Source organism: Microtus oregoni, unplaced genomic scaffold, assembly GCF_018167655.1.
Source record: "Microtus oregoni isolate MIOR12 unplaced genomic scaffold, Mior012 000077F_ref0000221, whole genome shotgun sequence".
Lineage (NCBI taxonomy): Eukaryota > Metazoa > Chordata > Mammalia > Rodentia > Cricetidae > Microtus > Microtus oregoni.
The window spans coordinates 2,466,553-2,484,096 of record NW_024544029.1 but is presented as its reverse complement, the minus strand read 5'-3'; the positions used below and the strand labels follow the sequence as shown (position 1 = coordinate 2,484,096).

At 45.4% G+C, this 17,544-nt stretch overlaps 1 protein-coding gene across 6 annotated transcripts in view; it reads left to right on the top strand.

The window, feature by feature from the left end:
• Positions 1 to 17,544, top strand: part of Slc38a1 (solute carrier family 38 member 1) — a 97,278-nt gene that overhangs the window by 44,231 nt on the left and 35,503 nt on the right. For all 6 annotated transcript variants that reach the window (XM_041642707.1, XM_041642706.1, XM_041642703.1 and 3 more), the window contains exons 3-4: positions 8,118 to 8,193; positions 8,523 to 8,638. In XM_041642707.1, the coding sequence (XP_041498641.1) occupies positions 8,118 to 8,193; positions 8,523 to 8,638 (192 nt within the window). The remainder of the gene's footprint in view (positions 1 to 8,117; positions 8,194 to 8,522; positions 8,639 to 17,544) is intronic.

The following is a 17,544-nucleotide window of genomic DNA, read 5'->3' as shown; positions in this document are numbered from 1 at the left end:
GGAGATGATATTGATCTTGGCTGACAGATCATCCAGTTCATAGCTTTGTCTGGACACTTCCCCGGGTACAATAAGAATCATTTCTGAGGTTTAATTAATCGTACAGTAGAGCCGCTTAGGCATTCAAATAAATGCTCGCTGTTATTCTAGGCCAGTTGTTTCTTTTGTGCCCTAAGTATTGCCCGATAGTGAGAAGCTTAAGCTTGAGATGGCTAGCCTCATAAAGAGTCAATTAGACCTCCGTCAAGACACTTTCATCCATGTGTGAGACACTTGAGTGTTTGGGTGGAAGCTCCATCTCAGCCCCTCCTCTCCTTATCTAAACCCTGCCACCCTTCAGTCCTCCCCCAAGCTGCTCAAGACCATGCCTCCTAGGCCCACAGACCTGCCACTGAGGCCCCCTCCCATCACCCAGGAGTTGCTTTGCTCAGATTAAACCTGGTCTTATTAATTTATTGCATCAGTGGAGAGACTTAATATCGGGGTGCAGAAAACTTTTCACTGAGCTGCTGGTTAAAGTGCAGGTTCTACTTCGGGAAGTCTGGAGTCCAGTAAAATCTAATCCTGCTCCCACTGCTCCCTGGGAACCACACTGAGTAGCTGGCTCTTAAGGCATCCTATAGATGAGCTCCCCAGAAAAGGGCATCATCTTAACCATCGTGGTACGACTGTACTTACCACCGCAGCTGAGCCAGTGTGGACTTAGCAAATCACTGATGCAAAGGCAGAGAGAAGGCTGAAGGAGGGATGGAAAGGGACAGTCTAGCTTTAGGTTTAGACCTGTATTGAATCCTGACGCTGTCGCAGACTTCCTGTGATGTTCTCAGAGAGTCTCACCCATCGCCCTGAGGCAGACTCCAGGGTCATCAGGGATCAACAGAGCTGTTCCTTTGGTACACGAAGAACACTGGCTGTGCACTCACCTGTTTAGGCTCAGGTTCTCGGCTCGGCAGTTCAGGAATCAGCAACGTAACTGCCGGGTGGTGGTGGCACATGCCTTTAATCCCAGCACTCGGGAGGCAGAGGCAGGTGAATCTTTGTGAGTTCGAGACCAGCCTGGTCTACAGAGCTAGTTCCAGGACAGGCTCCAAAGCCACAGAGAAACCCTGTCTCGAAAAACCAAAAAAAAAAAAAAAAAAAAAAAAAAGCAACGTAACTTCAATCGGGTTTGTTAATGTGTAGATGGGAGCATCCATGTAAAGCCCTTGGCCCAGTGTCTGGCCCGGCGGTTCAGCCTCTTCGTATAAGAAGAGTCTGTATCAGTATAGCTGTAGACTGCTCTTCCTGGCTGGCTAGCACTTTGTGCTTCTCTACCCCATGAAGTGATGATTGGCTTTTGGTTTTAATGATTGCTGTTATGGCTCTCCTCAGTTTGGTGAAATATTTGTAGGTTATCCTAAACCAGTGGTTCTCAACCTTCCTAACACTGAGACCCTTACTTAGTACAGTTCCTCATGTTGAGGTGACCCCTAACCATAAAATTATTTCATTGGGGCAGACAGTGGTGGTACATACCTTTAGTCCCAGCACTCAGGAGACAGAGACAGGCAGATCTCTGTGAGTTCGAGGCCAGCCTGGTCTACAGAGAGAGTTCCAGGACAGGCTCCAAAGCTGCAAAGAAACCCTGTCTCAAAAGACCAAAAACCAAAAAAAAAAAAGAAAAGAAAAAAAAATTTTGTTGCTACCTCGTAAACGTAATTTTGCTATTGTTATGAGTCATAACGTAAATATCTGACAGGCATGGTGTCTGATATGAGACCCCTGTGAAAGGGTCGTTTGACCTCCAAAGGGGTCGTGACCCACAGCTTGAGAAACCCTGTCTTAAATGTCTCCAGAAAACTCTAAACCTATCTTCCTATCAATGTACTGTTTTCCACTCCTATGTGCAGTAATTTGTTATGAACCAGACACACAGTTTGATTAAAACTTAATTTTAAAAGAACTTGGGATTACCTTTATTGTACCTTTGTTTCTGCTACTCCGTAACAATTCAGCTCTCCTTTCTCCTGCGGTCAGTAGAGTTTGTAGCCAAATTAAGGTTTTGCCTACTCTCAATCTTCCCCTTCATGGCTTCCTGTTTGTTTCTTTTTATTTTGTTTTCTTTTTCTTTTTGGTTTTTTTCGAGACAGGGTTTCTCTGTGGTTTTGGAGCCTGTCCTTGAACTAGCTCTTGTAGACCAGGCTGGTCTCGAACTCACAGAGATCCTCCTGCCTCTGCCTCCTGAGTGCTGGGATTAAAGGTGTGCGCCACCATGTTTCTTTTTATATATTTACTAATTTCCCCATACTTCTTGATCTTGTGATGTATATATATATATATACATATTTATATGTATATATATGAATGATATGTGCTATGATATACATGATACATATGATATAGGATATATATTATATATATGATGTGTGTAATACACACACACACACACACACACACACATATAAATTCTTTTGAGACAAGGACTTGCTCTGTAGCCCAGGCTATCTGGAACTCACTGTGTAGCCCAGGCTGTCCTGGAATTCATTCTTCCCCCTAATTGCTACTGTTACAAGCACATGCCACCATACCAGCCCTGATCCCTTTTATCCGTTTCTCCTTCCCGCCTCCTTCTCTGTAGAATGTCCACACATCAGGGAAAGGACTGGGAACAAGCATTTACGTTCAGCCACTCCTCTTTTTCATCTCTTGTGTTGTAAATCCTCAAACCCAGGGCTGTAATCTAGTGAGAACCCAGCGGCTGAGATTCTGGTCCAAGGATTATCTTTCTGTTACACAGCACATCCTTAACTACTCTGCTCGTTTACTTTTAATATCAAGTAAGAGCTTGCTTTATATTCTTCTCACGTTGTGTCTGAATGTGACGCCTTAGTCCTTTTTTAAGGTTTATCACTAAGAGCTGTAGGCTTTGTTTCATTTTGTTTTGTTCACAGAACGGTTGAGTACTTGATGGTCTGTCCAATTCTGCTTTATGGGGACAGACTGACCCAGTGTAGACTCTTTTTAATAATAAGTTTGTACCTTAAAATCACTTGTCACAGATACCTTCTACCACAGTACTTTTTAAGTCAATAAAAAGAAGTTTTGTGTCAGTTTCAGTGCCAGAGGTCAGTGATTTTAAACAGCCAGTTGCCTTTTAAAAATGGTGAGATAAAGCTGTGGTGAAAGCTGCCTGACCTTGCTGTTTGAGTGGAATTTTCCATTACAAAAAGAAAGATTGGTTTCTCTCTCTTTTTTAAGTTTACAGGAATACAAAGCAAAGATTTAAGAACTGAAGAGAAGAAAAAGGAACAAAGAGAATAAAGGGGCTTTCTTTAAACCCTTCATCCTAGAGCTGTGGTTCCTCATTCCAAAGCAGTGGCCCCACATTCTAGAGTAGCAGTCCCTCATTCTAGAGCAGTGGTCCCTCATTCTAGAGCAGTGGTCCCTCATCCTAGAGTGGCAGCTCCCCATTCTAGAGCAGTGGTTCCTCATTCTAGAGCAGTGGTTCCTCATTCTAGAGCAGTGGTCCCTCATTCTAGAGCAGTGGTCCCTCATTCTAGAGCAGTGGTCCCTCATTCTAGAGCAGTGGTTCCTCATTCTAGAGCAGTGGTCCCTCATTCTAGAGTGGCAGCTCCCCATTCTAGAGCAGTGGTTCCTCATTCTGGAGCAGTGGTTCCTCATTCTAGAGCAGTGGCTCCTCATCCTAGAGCAATGGCTCCTCATTCCAGAGTGACAGTCCCTCATTCTATAGTGGCGGTCCCCAGCTCTAGATCAGTGGTCCCTTATTCTAGAGCAGTGGTCTCTCGTTTTTAGAGTGGCAGTCCCTCACTCTAGAGCAGCGGCCCCCTCATTCTAGAGTGGTGGCCCCTCATTCTGGAGTAGTGGTCCCTCATTCTAGAGCAGTGGTCCCTCATTCTAGAGCAGTGGTCCCTCATTTTAGAGCAGTGGTTCTCATCCTTCCTAATGCTACAACAACCCTTTACTACAGTTCCTCATGTTGTGGTGACCCCCACCATAAAATCATTTTCACTGCCACTTCATAACTAATTTTGCTGCTGTTATGAATCGTAGTGTAAATATCTGATATTCGACCCCTCAGAAAGGTTTGTTTGACACCCCCCGCAAAGGCATCTATCTAGTCTGTAATGCCATGCCTGACAACCTGAGTTCTAATTCTGGTGGAAAGAGAGAACCAACTCCCAAAAGTTGCCCTCTGACCTCCGCATGCTAATACACATGTGTATGCACACAAATGCATGTGCGCACACACACACACACACTTGCATGCACACAAAATAAATAAATACATGTAATTAAATACTTCCATATTATGTAGCTAAATTTCCCTGCAGCCTAAGGCAGTTTCTAATTACAAATTACTAATAGGAGATGTTTGCTTAGTTAGTAGAGGGTTCTTCTGAGTTCCCATATGGGAAGGTCCACACTTTGGGAGCTATTGACACTGGGCATCACCTGGTGCCCTAGGTGAGTTCAGGGCACTGTGTATGCTACAGGTAGTGTAGTTAAACAGAAAACGTGTTTGAGGGGTCTGAATTGGCTGGAAGGAACTTTGGGGAGGGGATACCCAGGGTCAGGGCAGAGCAGATTCCTGCTGTTGCCTTGTTTTTAGCTCTTTCTTGTCTTGGTCCCAGCCATAGCCACACTTGGGAGGTTTCTCTAGTGCCATAGGAGGGAGCTGTGATTGGAACACTGAGGCCAGACCAATCAACATTCAAAATGCCCAGTGGAGAAGCCAACAGTGCTGGTTTGAACAAGAATGACCCCCATATGCTTTAATGTTTGGTCCCAATTGGTGGAACTGTTTGGGAAGGACTAGGAGGCGTGGCCTTGTTGTAGGAGGTGTGTCCCTACGGGTTGACTTTGAGGTTTCAGAAGCCCACACTATTTCCAGTCAGTTCTCTCTTTTCCTCACGTCTGTAGATCATGATATAAGGTCTCAGCTTCTGCTCCAGCGCCATGCCTGCCTGGTGCCATGATCCCCACCACAATGGCCATGGAACCTTGAGTCCCCAATGCTTCCTTTTATAAGTTACCTTAGTCATGTTGTTTTATCACAGCAATAGAAAAGGTCTATGACACCACCAGAAGTATTTGAGCAATCTAATGTCATGCCCCAGTAAGTGAGGCAGGAAACAGAATTAGTGTTTTCATGTATTTTAATGGCCAGGATTTGTAAGTTAGTATCATCCCTCTTGTTCTGCAGAGGCCTCAGTGTTCATCCCCTCCACTTGCACAGTGTGTGAGCCTGCTGAATGCCCCTCCTGCAACAGTGCGTCCTCTCAGGTCACTCCCACACCCTCTCTTCTTTGCCCAGCATCCTCTGCCTCCAGCTCCAGGGGCTGCTGCCAGTCTGCTCTAACATCAGACTCGCTGGCGCTTTGATTTATCTGGGGGAAAAAAGTGCTTGGGCTTTTCCTCTGTTTAAGAAACAGTGGAAATTCTCTTTGGAAAACAAGCATCCTTCATGAGAAAGCAAATGGGAGACTTGCTGGGCCAAGACACCACAGATCCGACTTTGTTATTAAATTTAGCCTGGTTGTCTTTTGAGCCGCTTAAGCAGGAGTCTTTATTTGGACAAGCCCAGCACCCACGTGCCCTTGGGCTGCCTCTCCTCACATCTCTGCAGCCAGACCATAAGCCTTCAGTCTGTGGAAAGATTTAGAATGCTGGGGACAAACACAGGGCCACATGAAGCGCTAGGGGCTATGCCAGTTATCTCAAAGATCCTCTTGTTCTCCCCACTGAGAACAGGCAATTCTGATTCTCTGGCTTCTGCTTCTGAGTTTGTTCTGCCTAACTGTATACCCAATACTGCTTTTGATGTCTCTGGATTCCTTATCTGTCTCCATTCTGGACATCCCCACACTTCTAGACCAGTGATGGCTGATGTGGCCTTTTCGTTTCAGGACACCAGTGTTTTCTTCCCTAAGCAAAGAAGGTCTGTGGACTGCAGCTTAGTAAGTTTGTCACAAGTGCATACACAGCAGTCTATGGCTTATTCTAATAAAACAATATGAACTTAGAAAGGCAATAGCAGACAGACCAGATCACTTACATTAAAGAAGAAAAAGACAATAAATAAGAGCGACACTACTGATCCCTACAGTTCCTTTAAATGGAACTTTATTGTGAAATGTAGTGTTATTCAAAAAAATTTATAAAGTTTTAAGCACTATTTAAAGATGTTTCTTTAAATCCGGTTCAGGTGGCTTTATGTCTACTAATGAACATGTATTGTGACTGATTCGGACAATGACTGAGAACTGAACTCTCTAGAAAGGCTGTTTAAGAGCTGCTATTGCTGTGAAGAGACAAGACTGAAAAGCAAGTTGAGAAGGAAAGGATTTATTTGGCTCACACTTCCTCATTACTCTTCATCAGGGGAAGTCAGGACAGGAACTCAAGAAGGGGTGGAACCTGAAGGCAGGAGCTGAGGCAGAGGCCATGGAGGGGTGCTGCTTACTGGCTTGCTCCTATGGCTTGCTCAGCCTGCTTCCTTATACAACCCAGGACCACCAGCCCAGGACCACCAGCCCAGGACCACCAGCCCAGGACCGAGTGGCACCACCCATCATGGGCTGGGTCCTCTCATATAAATCACAATTAAGAAAATGGCTTGCCTACAGCTTAGGTATTATGGAGGTATTTTCTCAATTGAGGGTCCCTCCTTTCAGATAACTCAAGCTTGTGTAGGTGACATAAAACTAATCACCAAAAGGGCCAAAATCACCTTAAAATGTTTTAAGAGGGGCCAATGAGATGGCTCAGTAGGGAAGGGCATTTTCTGTGCAAGTCTGGTGTTGGAGGGGGCTGCTTGCTGGTTCCTGGCCACCTGGCTAGCTTAGACCTGAAATAATCACACAGAAACTGTATTAATTAAATCACTCTGGTGACCTGAGTTCCATCCCTGGAGCCCATGTAAAGATGGAAGGAGAAAACTGACTCCACAGCATTGTCCTCTTGTCGCCATGGTACATGGGGCACACCTGTGCATGTCTGCGTCCATAAACGAGGAAAGGATACAAGCATCTGTTTGTCTGTGCTGATTTTTCTCTGATAGAAGTTCTCGTTTAGTGTACAGATTACAAGTCTAAGGTTCTGAAATTAACCCTGAATGCATTATGTTAGCCTTGAGAAGGTTTTATGTTCTTCTGAGTAGCTGTGTCTGTGTCTCATGCTGGAGTTTCTCCCGCTGTCTGGATCTTACCCATCCCAATGCAGGCCCCGCTCCTAGGAGAGAAAGAGTTGACCTCTGTGGCTCCTGCCCTGAACTGGGCGGTCCATCAGCTACAGTGATAGAATTGCTCCAGCAGCTAGTGCTGCTGTCTTTTTTGCAAGGGAGCGGGGCTTCGTGTTTAGTGCCCCCAAACGGGAGGATCTGAGCTCTGGAGGAGCTTGCCTCTATTATTATTATTATTATTATTATTATTATTATTATTATTAATTTTGGTTTTCTGAGACAGGATTTCTCTGAAACTTTGGAGCCTGTCCTGGCACTAGCTCTGTAGACCAGGCTGGCCTGGAACTCACAGAGATCTATCTGCCTGTCTCCACCTCCCGAGTGCTGGGATTAAAGGCGTGCGCCACCACTGCCTGGCTCCAGTAGTCTTTCTAATATCAGATGCATGTATCTTGGTCTTACCTAATCTACTTAGGGAAGAACCTGCACAAAAGGCAAGCGTATATTGTGTGTGGTGTTTTCAGTTTACTTTGAAAATGATTCAAACTGTGTAGCTCTCTTATAGCTCATAGCGGCCTTTCCTCTCACTCACGGTAAGCAGCTCTTGCCTGTTTAGATAAATAGTGGGAGATCGAGAAAGAATGAGGTGAAGGATCTGCCCCGAGAGTGTTAGCGTTTATTTGATAAAGCAAGAATGGAGATAATGTGTGCACACAGCACGCAGGCGTGCACGCGCACCACACACACACACACACACACACACACACACACACACAGCGGGGAGGTGTTAGAAAAGATGATTTTATTTATTTGAGCAAGCACCCAGGGGACAGCTTGCTGCGGGCAGTGTGTTTGGGGAAATAACTCAGATTCTAGCATTGCTGCTGAACTCCTAGTCCTTAGCATAGAGGTAAAAGTGTTCCGTGTGTCTTTTCAGCAAGTTCATCTCCGACCGTGAGAGCCGAAGAAGTCTCACCAACAGCCATTTGGAGAAAAGGAAATGCGACGAATATGTAAGTGTCCTCGGTGTGCGTGCCGACCCTAGCCATGTGACTGGGGACAGCGTCTGTGTGCGTGTGGTGCAGTATAAAAGCGTACGTGCTCACCAGCGCACCCCTCGGGTAGGCGGGGACGGCGCTTCGGTTCACATAGAACAGCGGTCAGAATGGCACCGTGTCGATGGCTACGTTTTCTCACGCAGCCCATTAAAAACAACTAGACTTCGAAGAAGGTTCTGCAGTTTCATTTCTCTCTGGGTTCTTGGTAGCATTTGAGAAGCTTTGACTTGATGAACTGCCTTGAGACCATGTGCTTAGTGAGCATGTCTCTTTCTCCCGTTCAGATTCCAGGAACGACCTCCCTGGGCATGTCTGTCTTTAACCTGAGCAACGCCATTATGGGCAGTGGGATTCTGGGACTCGCCTTTGCCTTGGCTAACACTGGAATCCTCCTGTTTCTGTGAGTATTGGCGTGATCATGAATTCTATTTTACATCTGTTTTATGTATGCTTCCTGCCAGGTCCCAAAGAAACCCAAGATGAGTGGCTAACGGTGGTGTCAGTTCGTGCTTGGCCTCTAAGGTCTCTCAGTACCTGTGGCTACTCCAGCACGTCTCATCCTACCCCTACTATAAACTTCTCCAGGCGCAGGGAGCTTCCCTTCCTCTCCCGCGGCTTCTCACTCCTATGGAAGCCTGCCTTTCCGCCATGCGTTCTCTCTGTCTAGGCTCTACTCTTGGATCCCTCTTGCTCTGTTTTCTTCCTCTTCTCTTTCACTCTTGGTGTCTCCCCAGCCCCCCCCCCATCCCTCCCAGAGCCCTTCCTACTCCCAGCTGTACTCTCTCTTATATCTATAATAAAACCCTCCTCAACCTAGGAGCGGTCAGGAGAGGGACTTTGGCAGGTGAGGGATGAGGGCAGGAGAGAAACAAAGCAGACAGAGCTTGAGCGCGGAGTTTACTGAGAGATGGGTAAAGGGGAAGGGGAGAGAAAAGCAGAGACCTGCTTGCCTCTTCCAAAGAACAGCAGGAAAGGGGTGGGGCGGGGTAGGCGGGGCTTGTCTGTTAAAGGACCTTCTGCACCTGCGCACAGTCAGGGTACTGCCTGCCATGCGCAGAAGGGTGATGCACTGGGTCGGGTTCCCAAGGGCCAGGGCCGAGGTGTGCCCGGATGCTGACAGTCATGTTTCCGTTTTCACTCACTTCTTTTGTCATACAGTAAAAAAAAGAAATAGAAGCGTTTCTAAACAGTTTTTATTTATTTGCTCATTTATTAATTTGGCTAAGGAATCAGGACATACTTTCAGGTTTGTTTGAATGCCTTTCAGAATACACTGAGTACTTACAAGAAAGAAGAAATTCTTTCTTATTCATCAAAATGCAGAAACTTGCAAGGACTAAGACAGTCGACATTAGCCCTTTTCCGTATGTCATTTTCGAACTCTTGTCACTGAATCTGTCACATGGTCCCAATATTAGAGCTTCCGTCACTCTGGTATTTGAGCCGCTTTGGAGCATGTACTGTGCTCGAAGGTAATTGCAAATGGTGTCATGGTAACTATCCCAGATGTACCAAGAAGCTGTTTGTGTTGGAGACGAGCCGTTATGCACACCTTTTCTCAGAGTCAGTGACAACGGGCAATTTTCTGTGTGCGCAAGTTTGTCTCAAACTGTTAGGTGGGGCTTGGCAAATATTTTCAGTTGGAACTGCATGGAAAATCGTCACATGTCCTGACTCTTGGCAATCACACTCAGGTGCCTGGGAGGTCACACCCACCTGTCACCACATTGGCCTGCCTCATGCTCCTCTGGTCCTTTCAATGGGAGCTTTGTTTTATTGGAAGCAGTGACCAAACTGGCCAGTTTTCACAATTCATGTGTATATGTGATATATATCGTGAGCCAGGTGCCAGGTCTAAGAGTAAAGTGGTGATATTGGACAGTATGCTCTGATGGTGATTGTTGTCGTCACCCCCCAGGAACCTCTGAAGACACCACAGACCACACTTCGGTAGTTACAGTTGGTTTTCATTGTGTGGCAAAGGAGCATCAGCATGTCAGTCCCCGTATCCTCTTCCACACCGGTATTCACTTGAGCAGCCAACTGAGCCCCTCTGAGATTTGGCTCCCTTTTCCGCACAAGGAAATTTTGTTGAGAGTGTCTTGAAGCCCTGCCGTTCTCCAAAGCCCCGCGGCTCTGTGACTTCTCAGTCGTCTGGATGCTAGCCATCAATTTATTCAGAAATGTGAATTTTGTCAATTTTCTTTGCATTTTCTCTTTTTAAATTTATCATCATCATCAGTGTGTGGACTTGTGCGTGAATGTGGAGACCGTGCGTAAATGGAGACCGTGCTTTGGTTTCCCAGCCACCCAGACCCAAATAATCACACAGAAACTATATTAATTACAACTCTGTTTGATCTATTAGCTCAGGTTTCCTATTAACTAACTCTTACATCTTAAATTAACCCAATTCTATTAATCTGTGTATTGCCACAAGACTGTGGCCTACCGGAAAGGTTCTGACTGCATTTCTCCTTTGGCAGCTACATGGCGTCTCTCTGACTCTGCCTACTCTCTCTATATATCTCTGTTCAGATTTCCTGCCTGGTTTTACTCTGCTAAGCCATTAGCCAAAACAGCTTTATTCATTATCCAATAAAAGCAGCACATATTCAGAAGGATATCCCACCCACATCAGAGGTCAGAGGACAGCTCTGTGATGTTGGTCCTCTGCCTTTCCAGGGTCTGGGACTTTGACCCAGGATATCAGGGTTTATGAAGCAAATGTCTGAGCTAATTGAGCTGTCTCAGGCCTCAGTGTTTTTCTTTTTAAAAATCTACTGTAACGTGTCAAGTTATGTGTGGACACAGTGCTAAGCATCGACGCCCTGATGATACAACCACTTCTGTAGCTCTTGCTTTGCACCAAATCTTCATGGAGTCTGTGCATCAACCGTAGGAGAAGGTACTGTCGCCAGTTCCCTGTTTCACGGGTGGCGGAACCCATGCTTGGAGAGACTCCTTGAACTTGGTTCTCTCTCTCTCTCTCTCTCTCTTTCTCTCTCTCACGCACACACACACACACACACACACACACACACACACACACACACACACTTCTGGAAATTTTCTTCCCTGTCAAATCTCTGGAGTCCTGTATTTATCACCTGCTCTTTCTGACTTTGAGACTCACACGTCTGAGCAAGGTTTCTGCTGTATCTGTGTCTTTGGTCAGCAGTTTGGGCAGTCATAGCCCTCTGTATCAGCAACAGTTGGCCTTCAGGATTTTGAAGGAGTTGCTGTCTGCCCTTCCTCTGGCAAGGTCCTGTGTGCTTCTCACTTGATCTCTGCATGATTAGTTTTACTGGGAACGTATTACGCGTCTTTGTCCCCACTGTCCTGCAGGTTCACAGTGGTGCCTTGATGTGATCATTTCTTCAGTCACGTCAAGCCTTTGGGGGAGTCTTTTTCATTTTATTTTGTTTTTTGTTTCATTTTTTTCCAACGTGGGACAGCGTCTCTCTCCATAGCCCCAGCTGTCCTGAAACTCACCATTGGAGACCAAGCTGACCTCAGATTCACAGAGCTCTGCTTGCTTTCTGCCTCCCTAGTTCTGGTCTTAAATGCATTCTCCACCACACCCCGTCATCTTCATTTTGAAATTCAATCCTTGGCTTTCCATTTGAGAACATTTTCTTTTTTTCTTTTTTTTTATTAATTTATTAATTATTTATTAAAGATTTCTGCCTCCTCCCTGCCACCGCCTCCCATTTCCCTCCCCCTCCCCCGATCAAGTCCCCCTCCCTCATCTGAAAAAGCATGGTATAAAACCAGACTCACTGAACATAGCAGACAATGAGGACTACTGAGAACTCAAGAACAATGGTACTGGGTTTTGATCCTACTGCACGTACTGGCTTTGTGGGAGCCTAGGCAGTTTGGATGCTCACCTTACTAGACCTGGATGGAGGTGGGCAGTCCTTGGACTTCCCACAGGGCAGGGAACCCAGATTGCTCTTTGGGCTGACGTGGGAACATTTTCTTACTTTATTGCATATTGATCTATTTTTATCCCCCAGACTTTGAACCTCTTTCACCTCTAGTGATGTTTCGCTATACTTTCTAGGCTGCCAATCTTCCTCCAGTTGGCTATTTTACGTCCGTTAGTCCTTCTTTAAGGAGCTTCTAAACTGTTCTCTTCCAGCCCCACGTGGCTCTCTGTCATGGTCTCAGCATGTTCTCTGAGGACCCCCACAGTAATTCTTCTTCATTATGGAAAATTTCAAACATGGAGTGGAACGAAAAGATTTTCATGTCCCCTTTCTTCCCCACTCCACTTGTTTGATCAACCTCACCCCTGGAATTCCTTGAAAACCAAGCCGTCACCCCATGCCATTCACAGACCCATCTCTGGATAGCTCTAAAGTATAAGCCCTCTGATGTTACAGCGAAACCCACTAGCAGCTACTACTGACCCAGCTAATATTAACTTTGCTCTGATTTGTAGTTTTTATTTTGTTGCAATCACGTCTCATTATGTAGACACCTGGCTGTTCACAACTCCTAGAGATCCACCTGCTTCTGCCTCTCCAGGGGTGGGATTACAGGTATGCACCGCGACGGACAGAAACAACTGGGTTAGTCAAGTGAGGTCTGGAGACTGCAATTGGCTACTCTGCCTTAAGTCTCTCGGAATCTGTGTAGGTTCTCCACTTCTCTCCTTTATGGGATAAACTGGGTCATTTGTCTACTGATTTCCAGGCCCAGCTAACTTTGGATTGCTGGATGCAGCCTTGCAGTTCACATTTTCCTCAGTGTCAGGTGGTGCTTCTATTTCTGCTCTGGTCTAGAATGGGAAAACAAAGCTAAGTTGAGCCCAGCACAGATGCACAGGGCTTGTAGGTAAGAGCTTCCTTGAGCTACTTGCAGAAGTCCTTTGCTCCAAGGACCACTAGTATGGATGCCCCTCATTGGCTGTTCAGATTATCCTACCTGCAGGGTGTCGTGGCTGTGACTGCCATCTTTGTGGGGGCCACAGGGATAGCGAGACTGTCTCAGCATACAAGTGTTCCTGAATGTCCAGTTTGTGTTACAATTCATACCTAGTCCCTACCTTGAGACCATGTTTGTCTACTTTAAAGAAAGGGTCTCGCTGTGTAGCCCAGGCTGGCCTCTACCTTTCAATGCTCCTGCCTCTGGGCCCTTAAATGCTAGGATCAGAGATATGTGCCACCACACCTGGTTAGACCTATATTATATGTTGATCAACGTCTTCAGACTTTTGTCAGTACGGGAGAGGCACAGCTGATCATCTTTGTGGCATATAATTGTGGTGGTGATGGGGGTGTCCAGCAGCTTCTTCAAGGAAATTAAATGTACTCAGCATATTTTTAGCCCCCTTTCCCATTGCTGCAGGCTCCAGGTGCTGGTACCGTTGGGGGATTCTGCTCTGATCTAGATCGGTTTTGCCTTCTCTTCTATCAGTTCAGGGTCCAGCTTTGTCTGTTCTTCCTCCAAAATGTTGTTTTCTTCTGTGTTACTGACTTAGCAATTTAATAGAAAATGAATGAATAAAATAAAACAAAATCCACCTGGCAGCGGTGGTGGCGGTGCACGCCTTTAATCTCAGCACTTGGGGAGGCAGAGGCAGGTGGAGCTCTGTGTGTTCAAGGCCAGCCTCGTCTACAGAGTAAGTTCCAGAATGACTAGGGCCACACAGAGAAACCCTATCTCAAAAACAAACAAAACAAACAAACAACAACAACAACAAAACAAAATCCCATCCGTAGCCTTTCACGTGAGAGTAAATCCTTGAATCCAATCTGTCATTCCTAGAAAAATCAGTGATTTTTTAAGTAGACTGGTATAGGGATAATTCATCCCGTCCACTGCCTTTTCATCTCTGGCAGAAACTAAAGATTGGGTAACTGGTGCTTCGTGTTGAAGGGAGAGCGGTCCCCTGGATGAATAAAGTGAGGAGTCATTACACAAAGCACTCAATACACAAAGAGCACAGCCTGTCAAACCCTGGGGTGGAATCTCTTGAAGGCAGTTGCAGAAAGACTCACAAGTTTCCCCCGCAGCATGGAACTTTGTGGCTTCAGAGCAAGGCAACACAGACTTGTTTTAAAGCCAGCTGGTCCTGCTCCTCACAGCCAGCGAACAGTTGGCAGGCTCAGGTATCAGCTGCTCCAGGGCCCTGATCCAGACTCTCTGGCCAGCAGAGAAAGGGGGTCTGAGGCTGCCCAGGCTTCGGAGCCGTTGCTGGGAAGGCTCCTCCCTGTCGCCCTGCAGCTGGGTGTGGGGTTCTTCACTGGGTCCCCTGGAAACTCTTGGTGTGATTTTTTTTCTTCCTAGATGAGTTTCAGGTTCAATTTTTGGCATGCACAATGGCTGCCGTTACTGTGTACCACATCTAACTCAATGAAACGCACTAGGTTCTGCCCTGTTATCAGAACACCGTTAAGTTAGATTTTGCTGAATTTTGGGTCCTTAACATTACATCCAGGAAACAGGAAGTTTGCTGGTGAGCAACCTCAAAGTATAGCTCAAAGAAGGGATTTATTTTCTGTGAAAAACAAAATGGACTAAAGCTATCATAGGATCCAAGTTGCCCAGGGGTGGGGATCCAATGAAGGAAAAACTGTAGAAGAGACATGCTGTTATTTCTTCTTTGTCTCCAGTCTTTTTTATAAGCATTCCCCTATCTTCATCCTAGCAAAACTAAGAGTTGGAAATCAGTACTGAGGGCAGGCGAGGCAGATCAGCAGGTAAAGGCATTTGCTGCCGAGCCCGATGGTCTGAGTCTGACCCCCCAGGACCCCCATGGTATAAGGAGAGAACCAGCTTCTGCAGGTAAAAATAGGATGTGCGCCCCTAAAATAAACTAAGTTGATAAATTTAGCAATGATAATAATAATAATAAAATAATCAGTATTGAACTAAGCCTCAGTACTGGTGGCACCCACTCTCTTTTCAACACAAAGCACCAGTTACTCAGTCCTTAGCTCCTTCCAGCGATGAGAAAAGGCAACCGATGAGATGAATTATCCCTAAACCAGTCTAATTTTAAAAAGTCACTTATTTATTTTTTAATTTACTTAATATATTATTTAATATGCTTATTAATATATTTACTATAATTTATTTAATTATTTAACCCCATACTTGGAGATGTTGAGGCAGGAGGATCATATATTAGAGGCCAGCCTGGGTCCACAGCAAGATGTTGTCTCAACAAATAGCCCCAAAAATCAAAAATATAATTTCATCAATACTGATATGGAGGAATGGTGTTAATTTTATATTTTCACATTTTCTAAATATTTTTGTTAAAGGCATGCATTTTCTATTAATTGAATCTCTTTAGGGTATATTCTTATACTAAATAAATGAAATATTTGTTAAATGACAGAATCTAATGAAACAATGAACTTAATCCTTTTCCATAGCATCTTAGCACATTTTACTATTTCTTTTTTTTTTAACAATCTTACCTTTAAATTTATAATCATTTCTAATTTTAAATAAAAATTTACCGAGCTGGGTGGAGTGGTGCATGACTTTAATCTCAGCACTCAAGAGGCAGAGGCAGGTGGATCTCTGAGTTTGAAACCGGCCTGGTCTACATTAAAGTTCCAGGACAGCCAGAGCTACCTGAAGGAGAAACGCTGTCTCTCCCTGTGTGTCTCGCAGAAGTATGCCTTCCATCTGGCTTCTGACTCCAGGCACTGAGTGTAGGTTGTCAGCTTTGCATAGCCAGCATTTTTATCTTCTGTGCCATCTCCCTAGCCCAGCGCTTAAACTGCAAACTATGAAGAAAGAACATACAATCCACGATAACTTCTGAATTACCACTTCGCTGTAGCCAGTGAGTGTGTAAGCAGCCCTTTGCACACGTTACACTTGAAATAGCATTGCAGTCGGTGCAAACGTAATAGCTGAGATTTTAATTTGGTTGGTTATAATGTCAGATGTTTATGGGTTTTTGTTTTCTGAAAAGTCTGTCTCTTGTGGGTAGTGACTGTGGAAACAAAAGGATATAAGGCATCTAAGAATACAGTCTTCCACGGGACATGTAGGAGGAGCTGGGATAATTGGTATCAGCCCCTAGGACTCCAGGTCAGCTATGAGGAGTGAGTGTGTGATTTGTATGCATGTGTGTGTATCTGTGTACCTGGGTGAGAAAGAATTTAGACAATGCCAGTTGTGCCTGGCAGAGTAAGCACTTTGTAGTCAAAGTGCTAGCTAGGTTAATAGTCACTAAGTGCTTATGACCATTTATTGCACAGTAACAGTAGGTACTTACGCAGACCGCGTTATCCTGTTAATCCGCACCACCAACCCTATGGGTTAAGTATTAGCTCCATCTAACTAACCCCATGAACTATCCCCACAAGCTTAACCAAGGCTTAGTAAGTATCCATGTCTGTGAGTTAGAATAGGGAGACCCAGGATTTCACCTAGGCTTGTGTGATCTAGGGAATTGCCACCCAATGTTGCCATCCTCTGGAACCAGAAGTGTTACTAATGTATTGGAGGAAATGCAGCCTTACCAATGGATGTCCGTCAGTTACTGCTCACTTCCTAATGTAATGCGTAGCTTTTGGATGATGAAATCAGCAACATCCTGGAATGTTCTTGCTAACGTTCCTGTAAGATCAGGCAGGGTCCTCCGCTCTAAGGGAACCAGATTTGCAATGTTAGACAGTGCGATTTGCAGATCTGAGACCGTTAAATTTTGAGCAGCAGCAGATAAACTCCATGCCTAAAGCACATTGCGAAACCATAAACCTTCTAAACCGCGTACGTCTGTATGAGTTACTTTTCTGTTGCACTGATGAAAATATCACAACTAAGGCAAGAAAGTGTTTGTTTGGGCTTAAGGTTCTAGAGTGGTTAAGAGTCCATCATGACGGACGGGGAAGCAGAGCAGCAAGTGGGGGCGTGGAGGAGAGCTCGTATCCATTCCCACAAGTGCGAAGTAGAAAGAGGGAAGTGGAGGCTGAAGAGGTTTTCCCCTCACCGCCCGCCCGCAGTGACACATTCCTCAAGCACACCTGCACAGCCTAACCCTCCCTGAACAGCCCAGCAACCGACTGAGAACAGAGTATTCAAACGCCCCAGACCATAGGGACATTTCTCCTTCGGACCACCACTGTGGCTTTCACACAGCTTCCCTGCATTCCCTCACATTCTGTTTAAGACCGATGAAAGAACCCTTTTGAAGAAGCAACTGAACTTTCAGTCATTTATTATTAAGCTAAACGTTGTCCCAGATTCCAAAGAGTTGAAGATTGTGGTGTGTCTTTCCAAAGACTCATCTGTTCTTAAACTTGTCATTATAGGCCGGGTGGTGGTGGT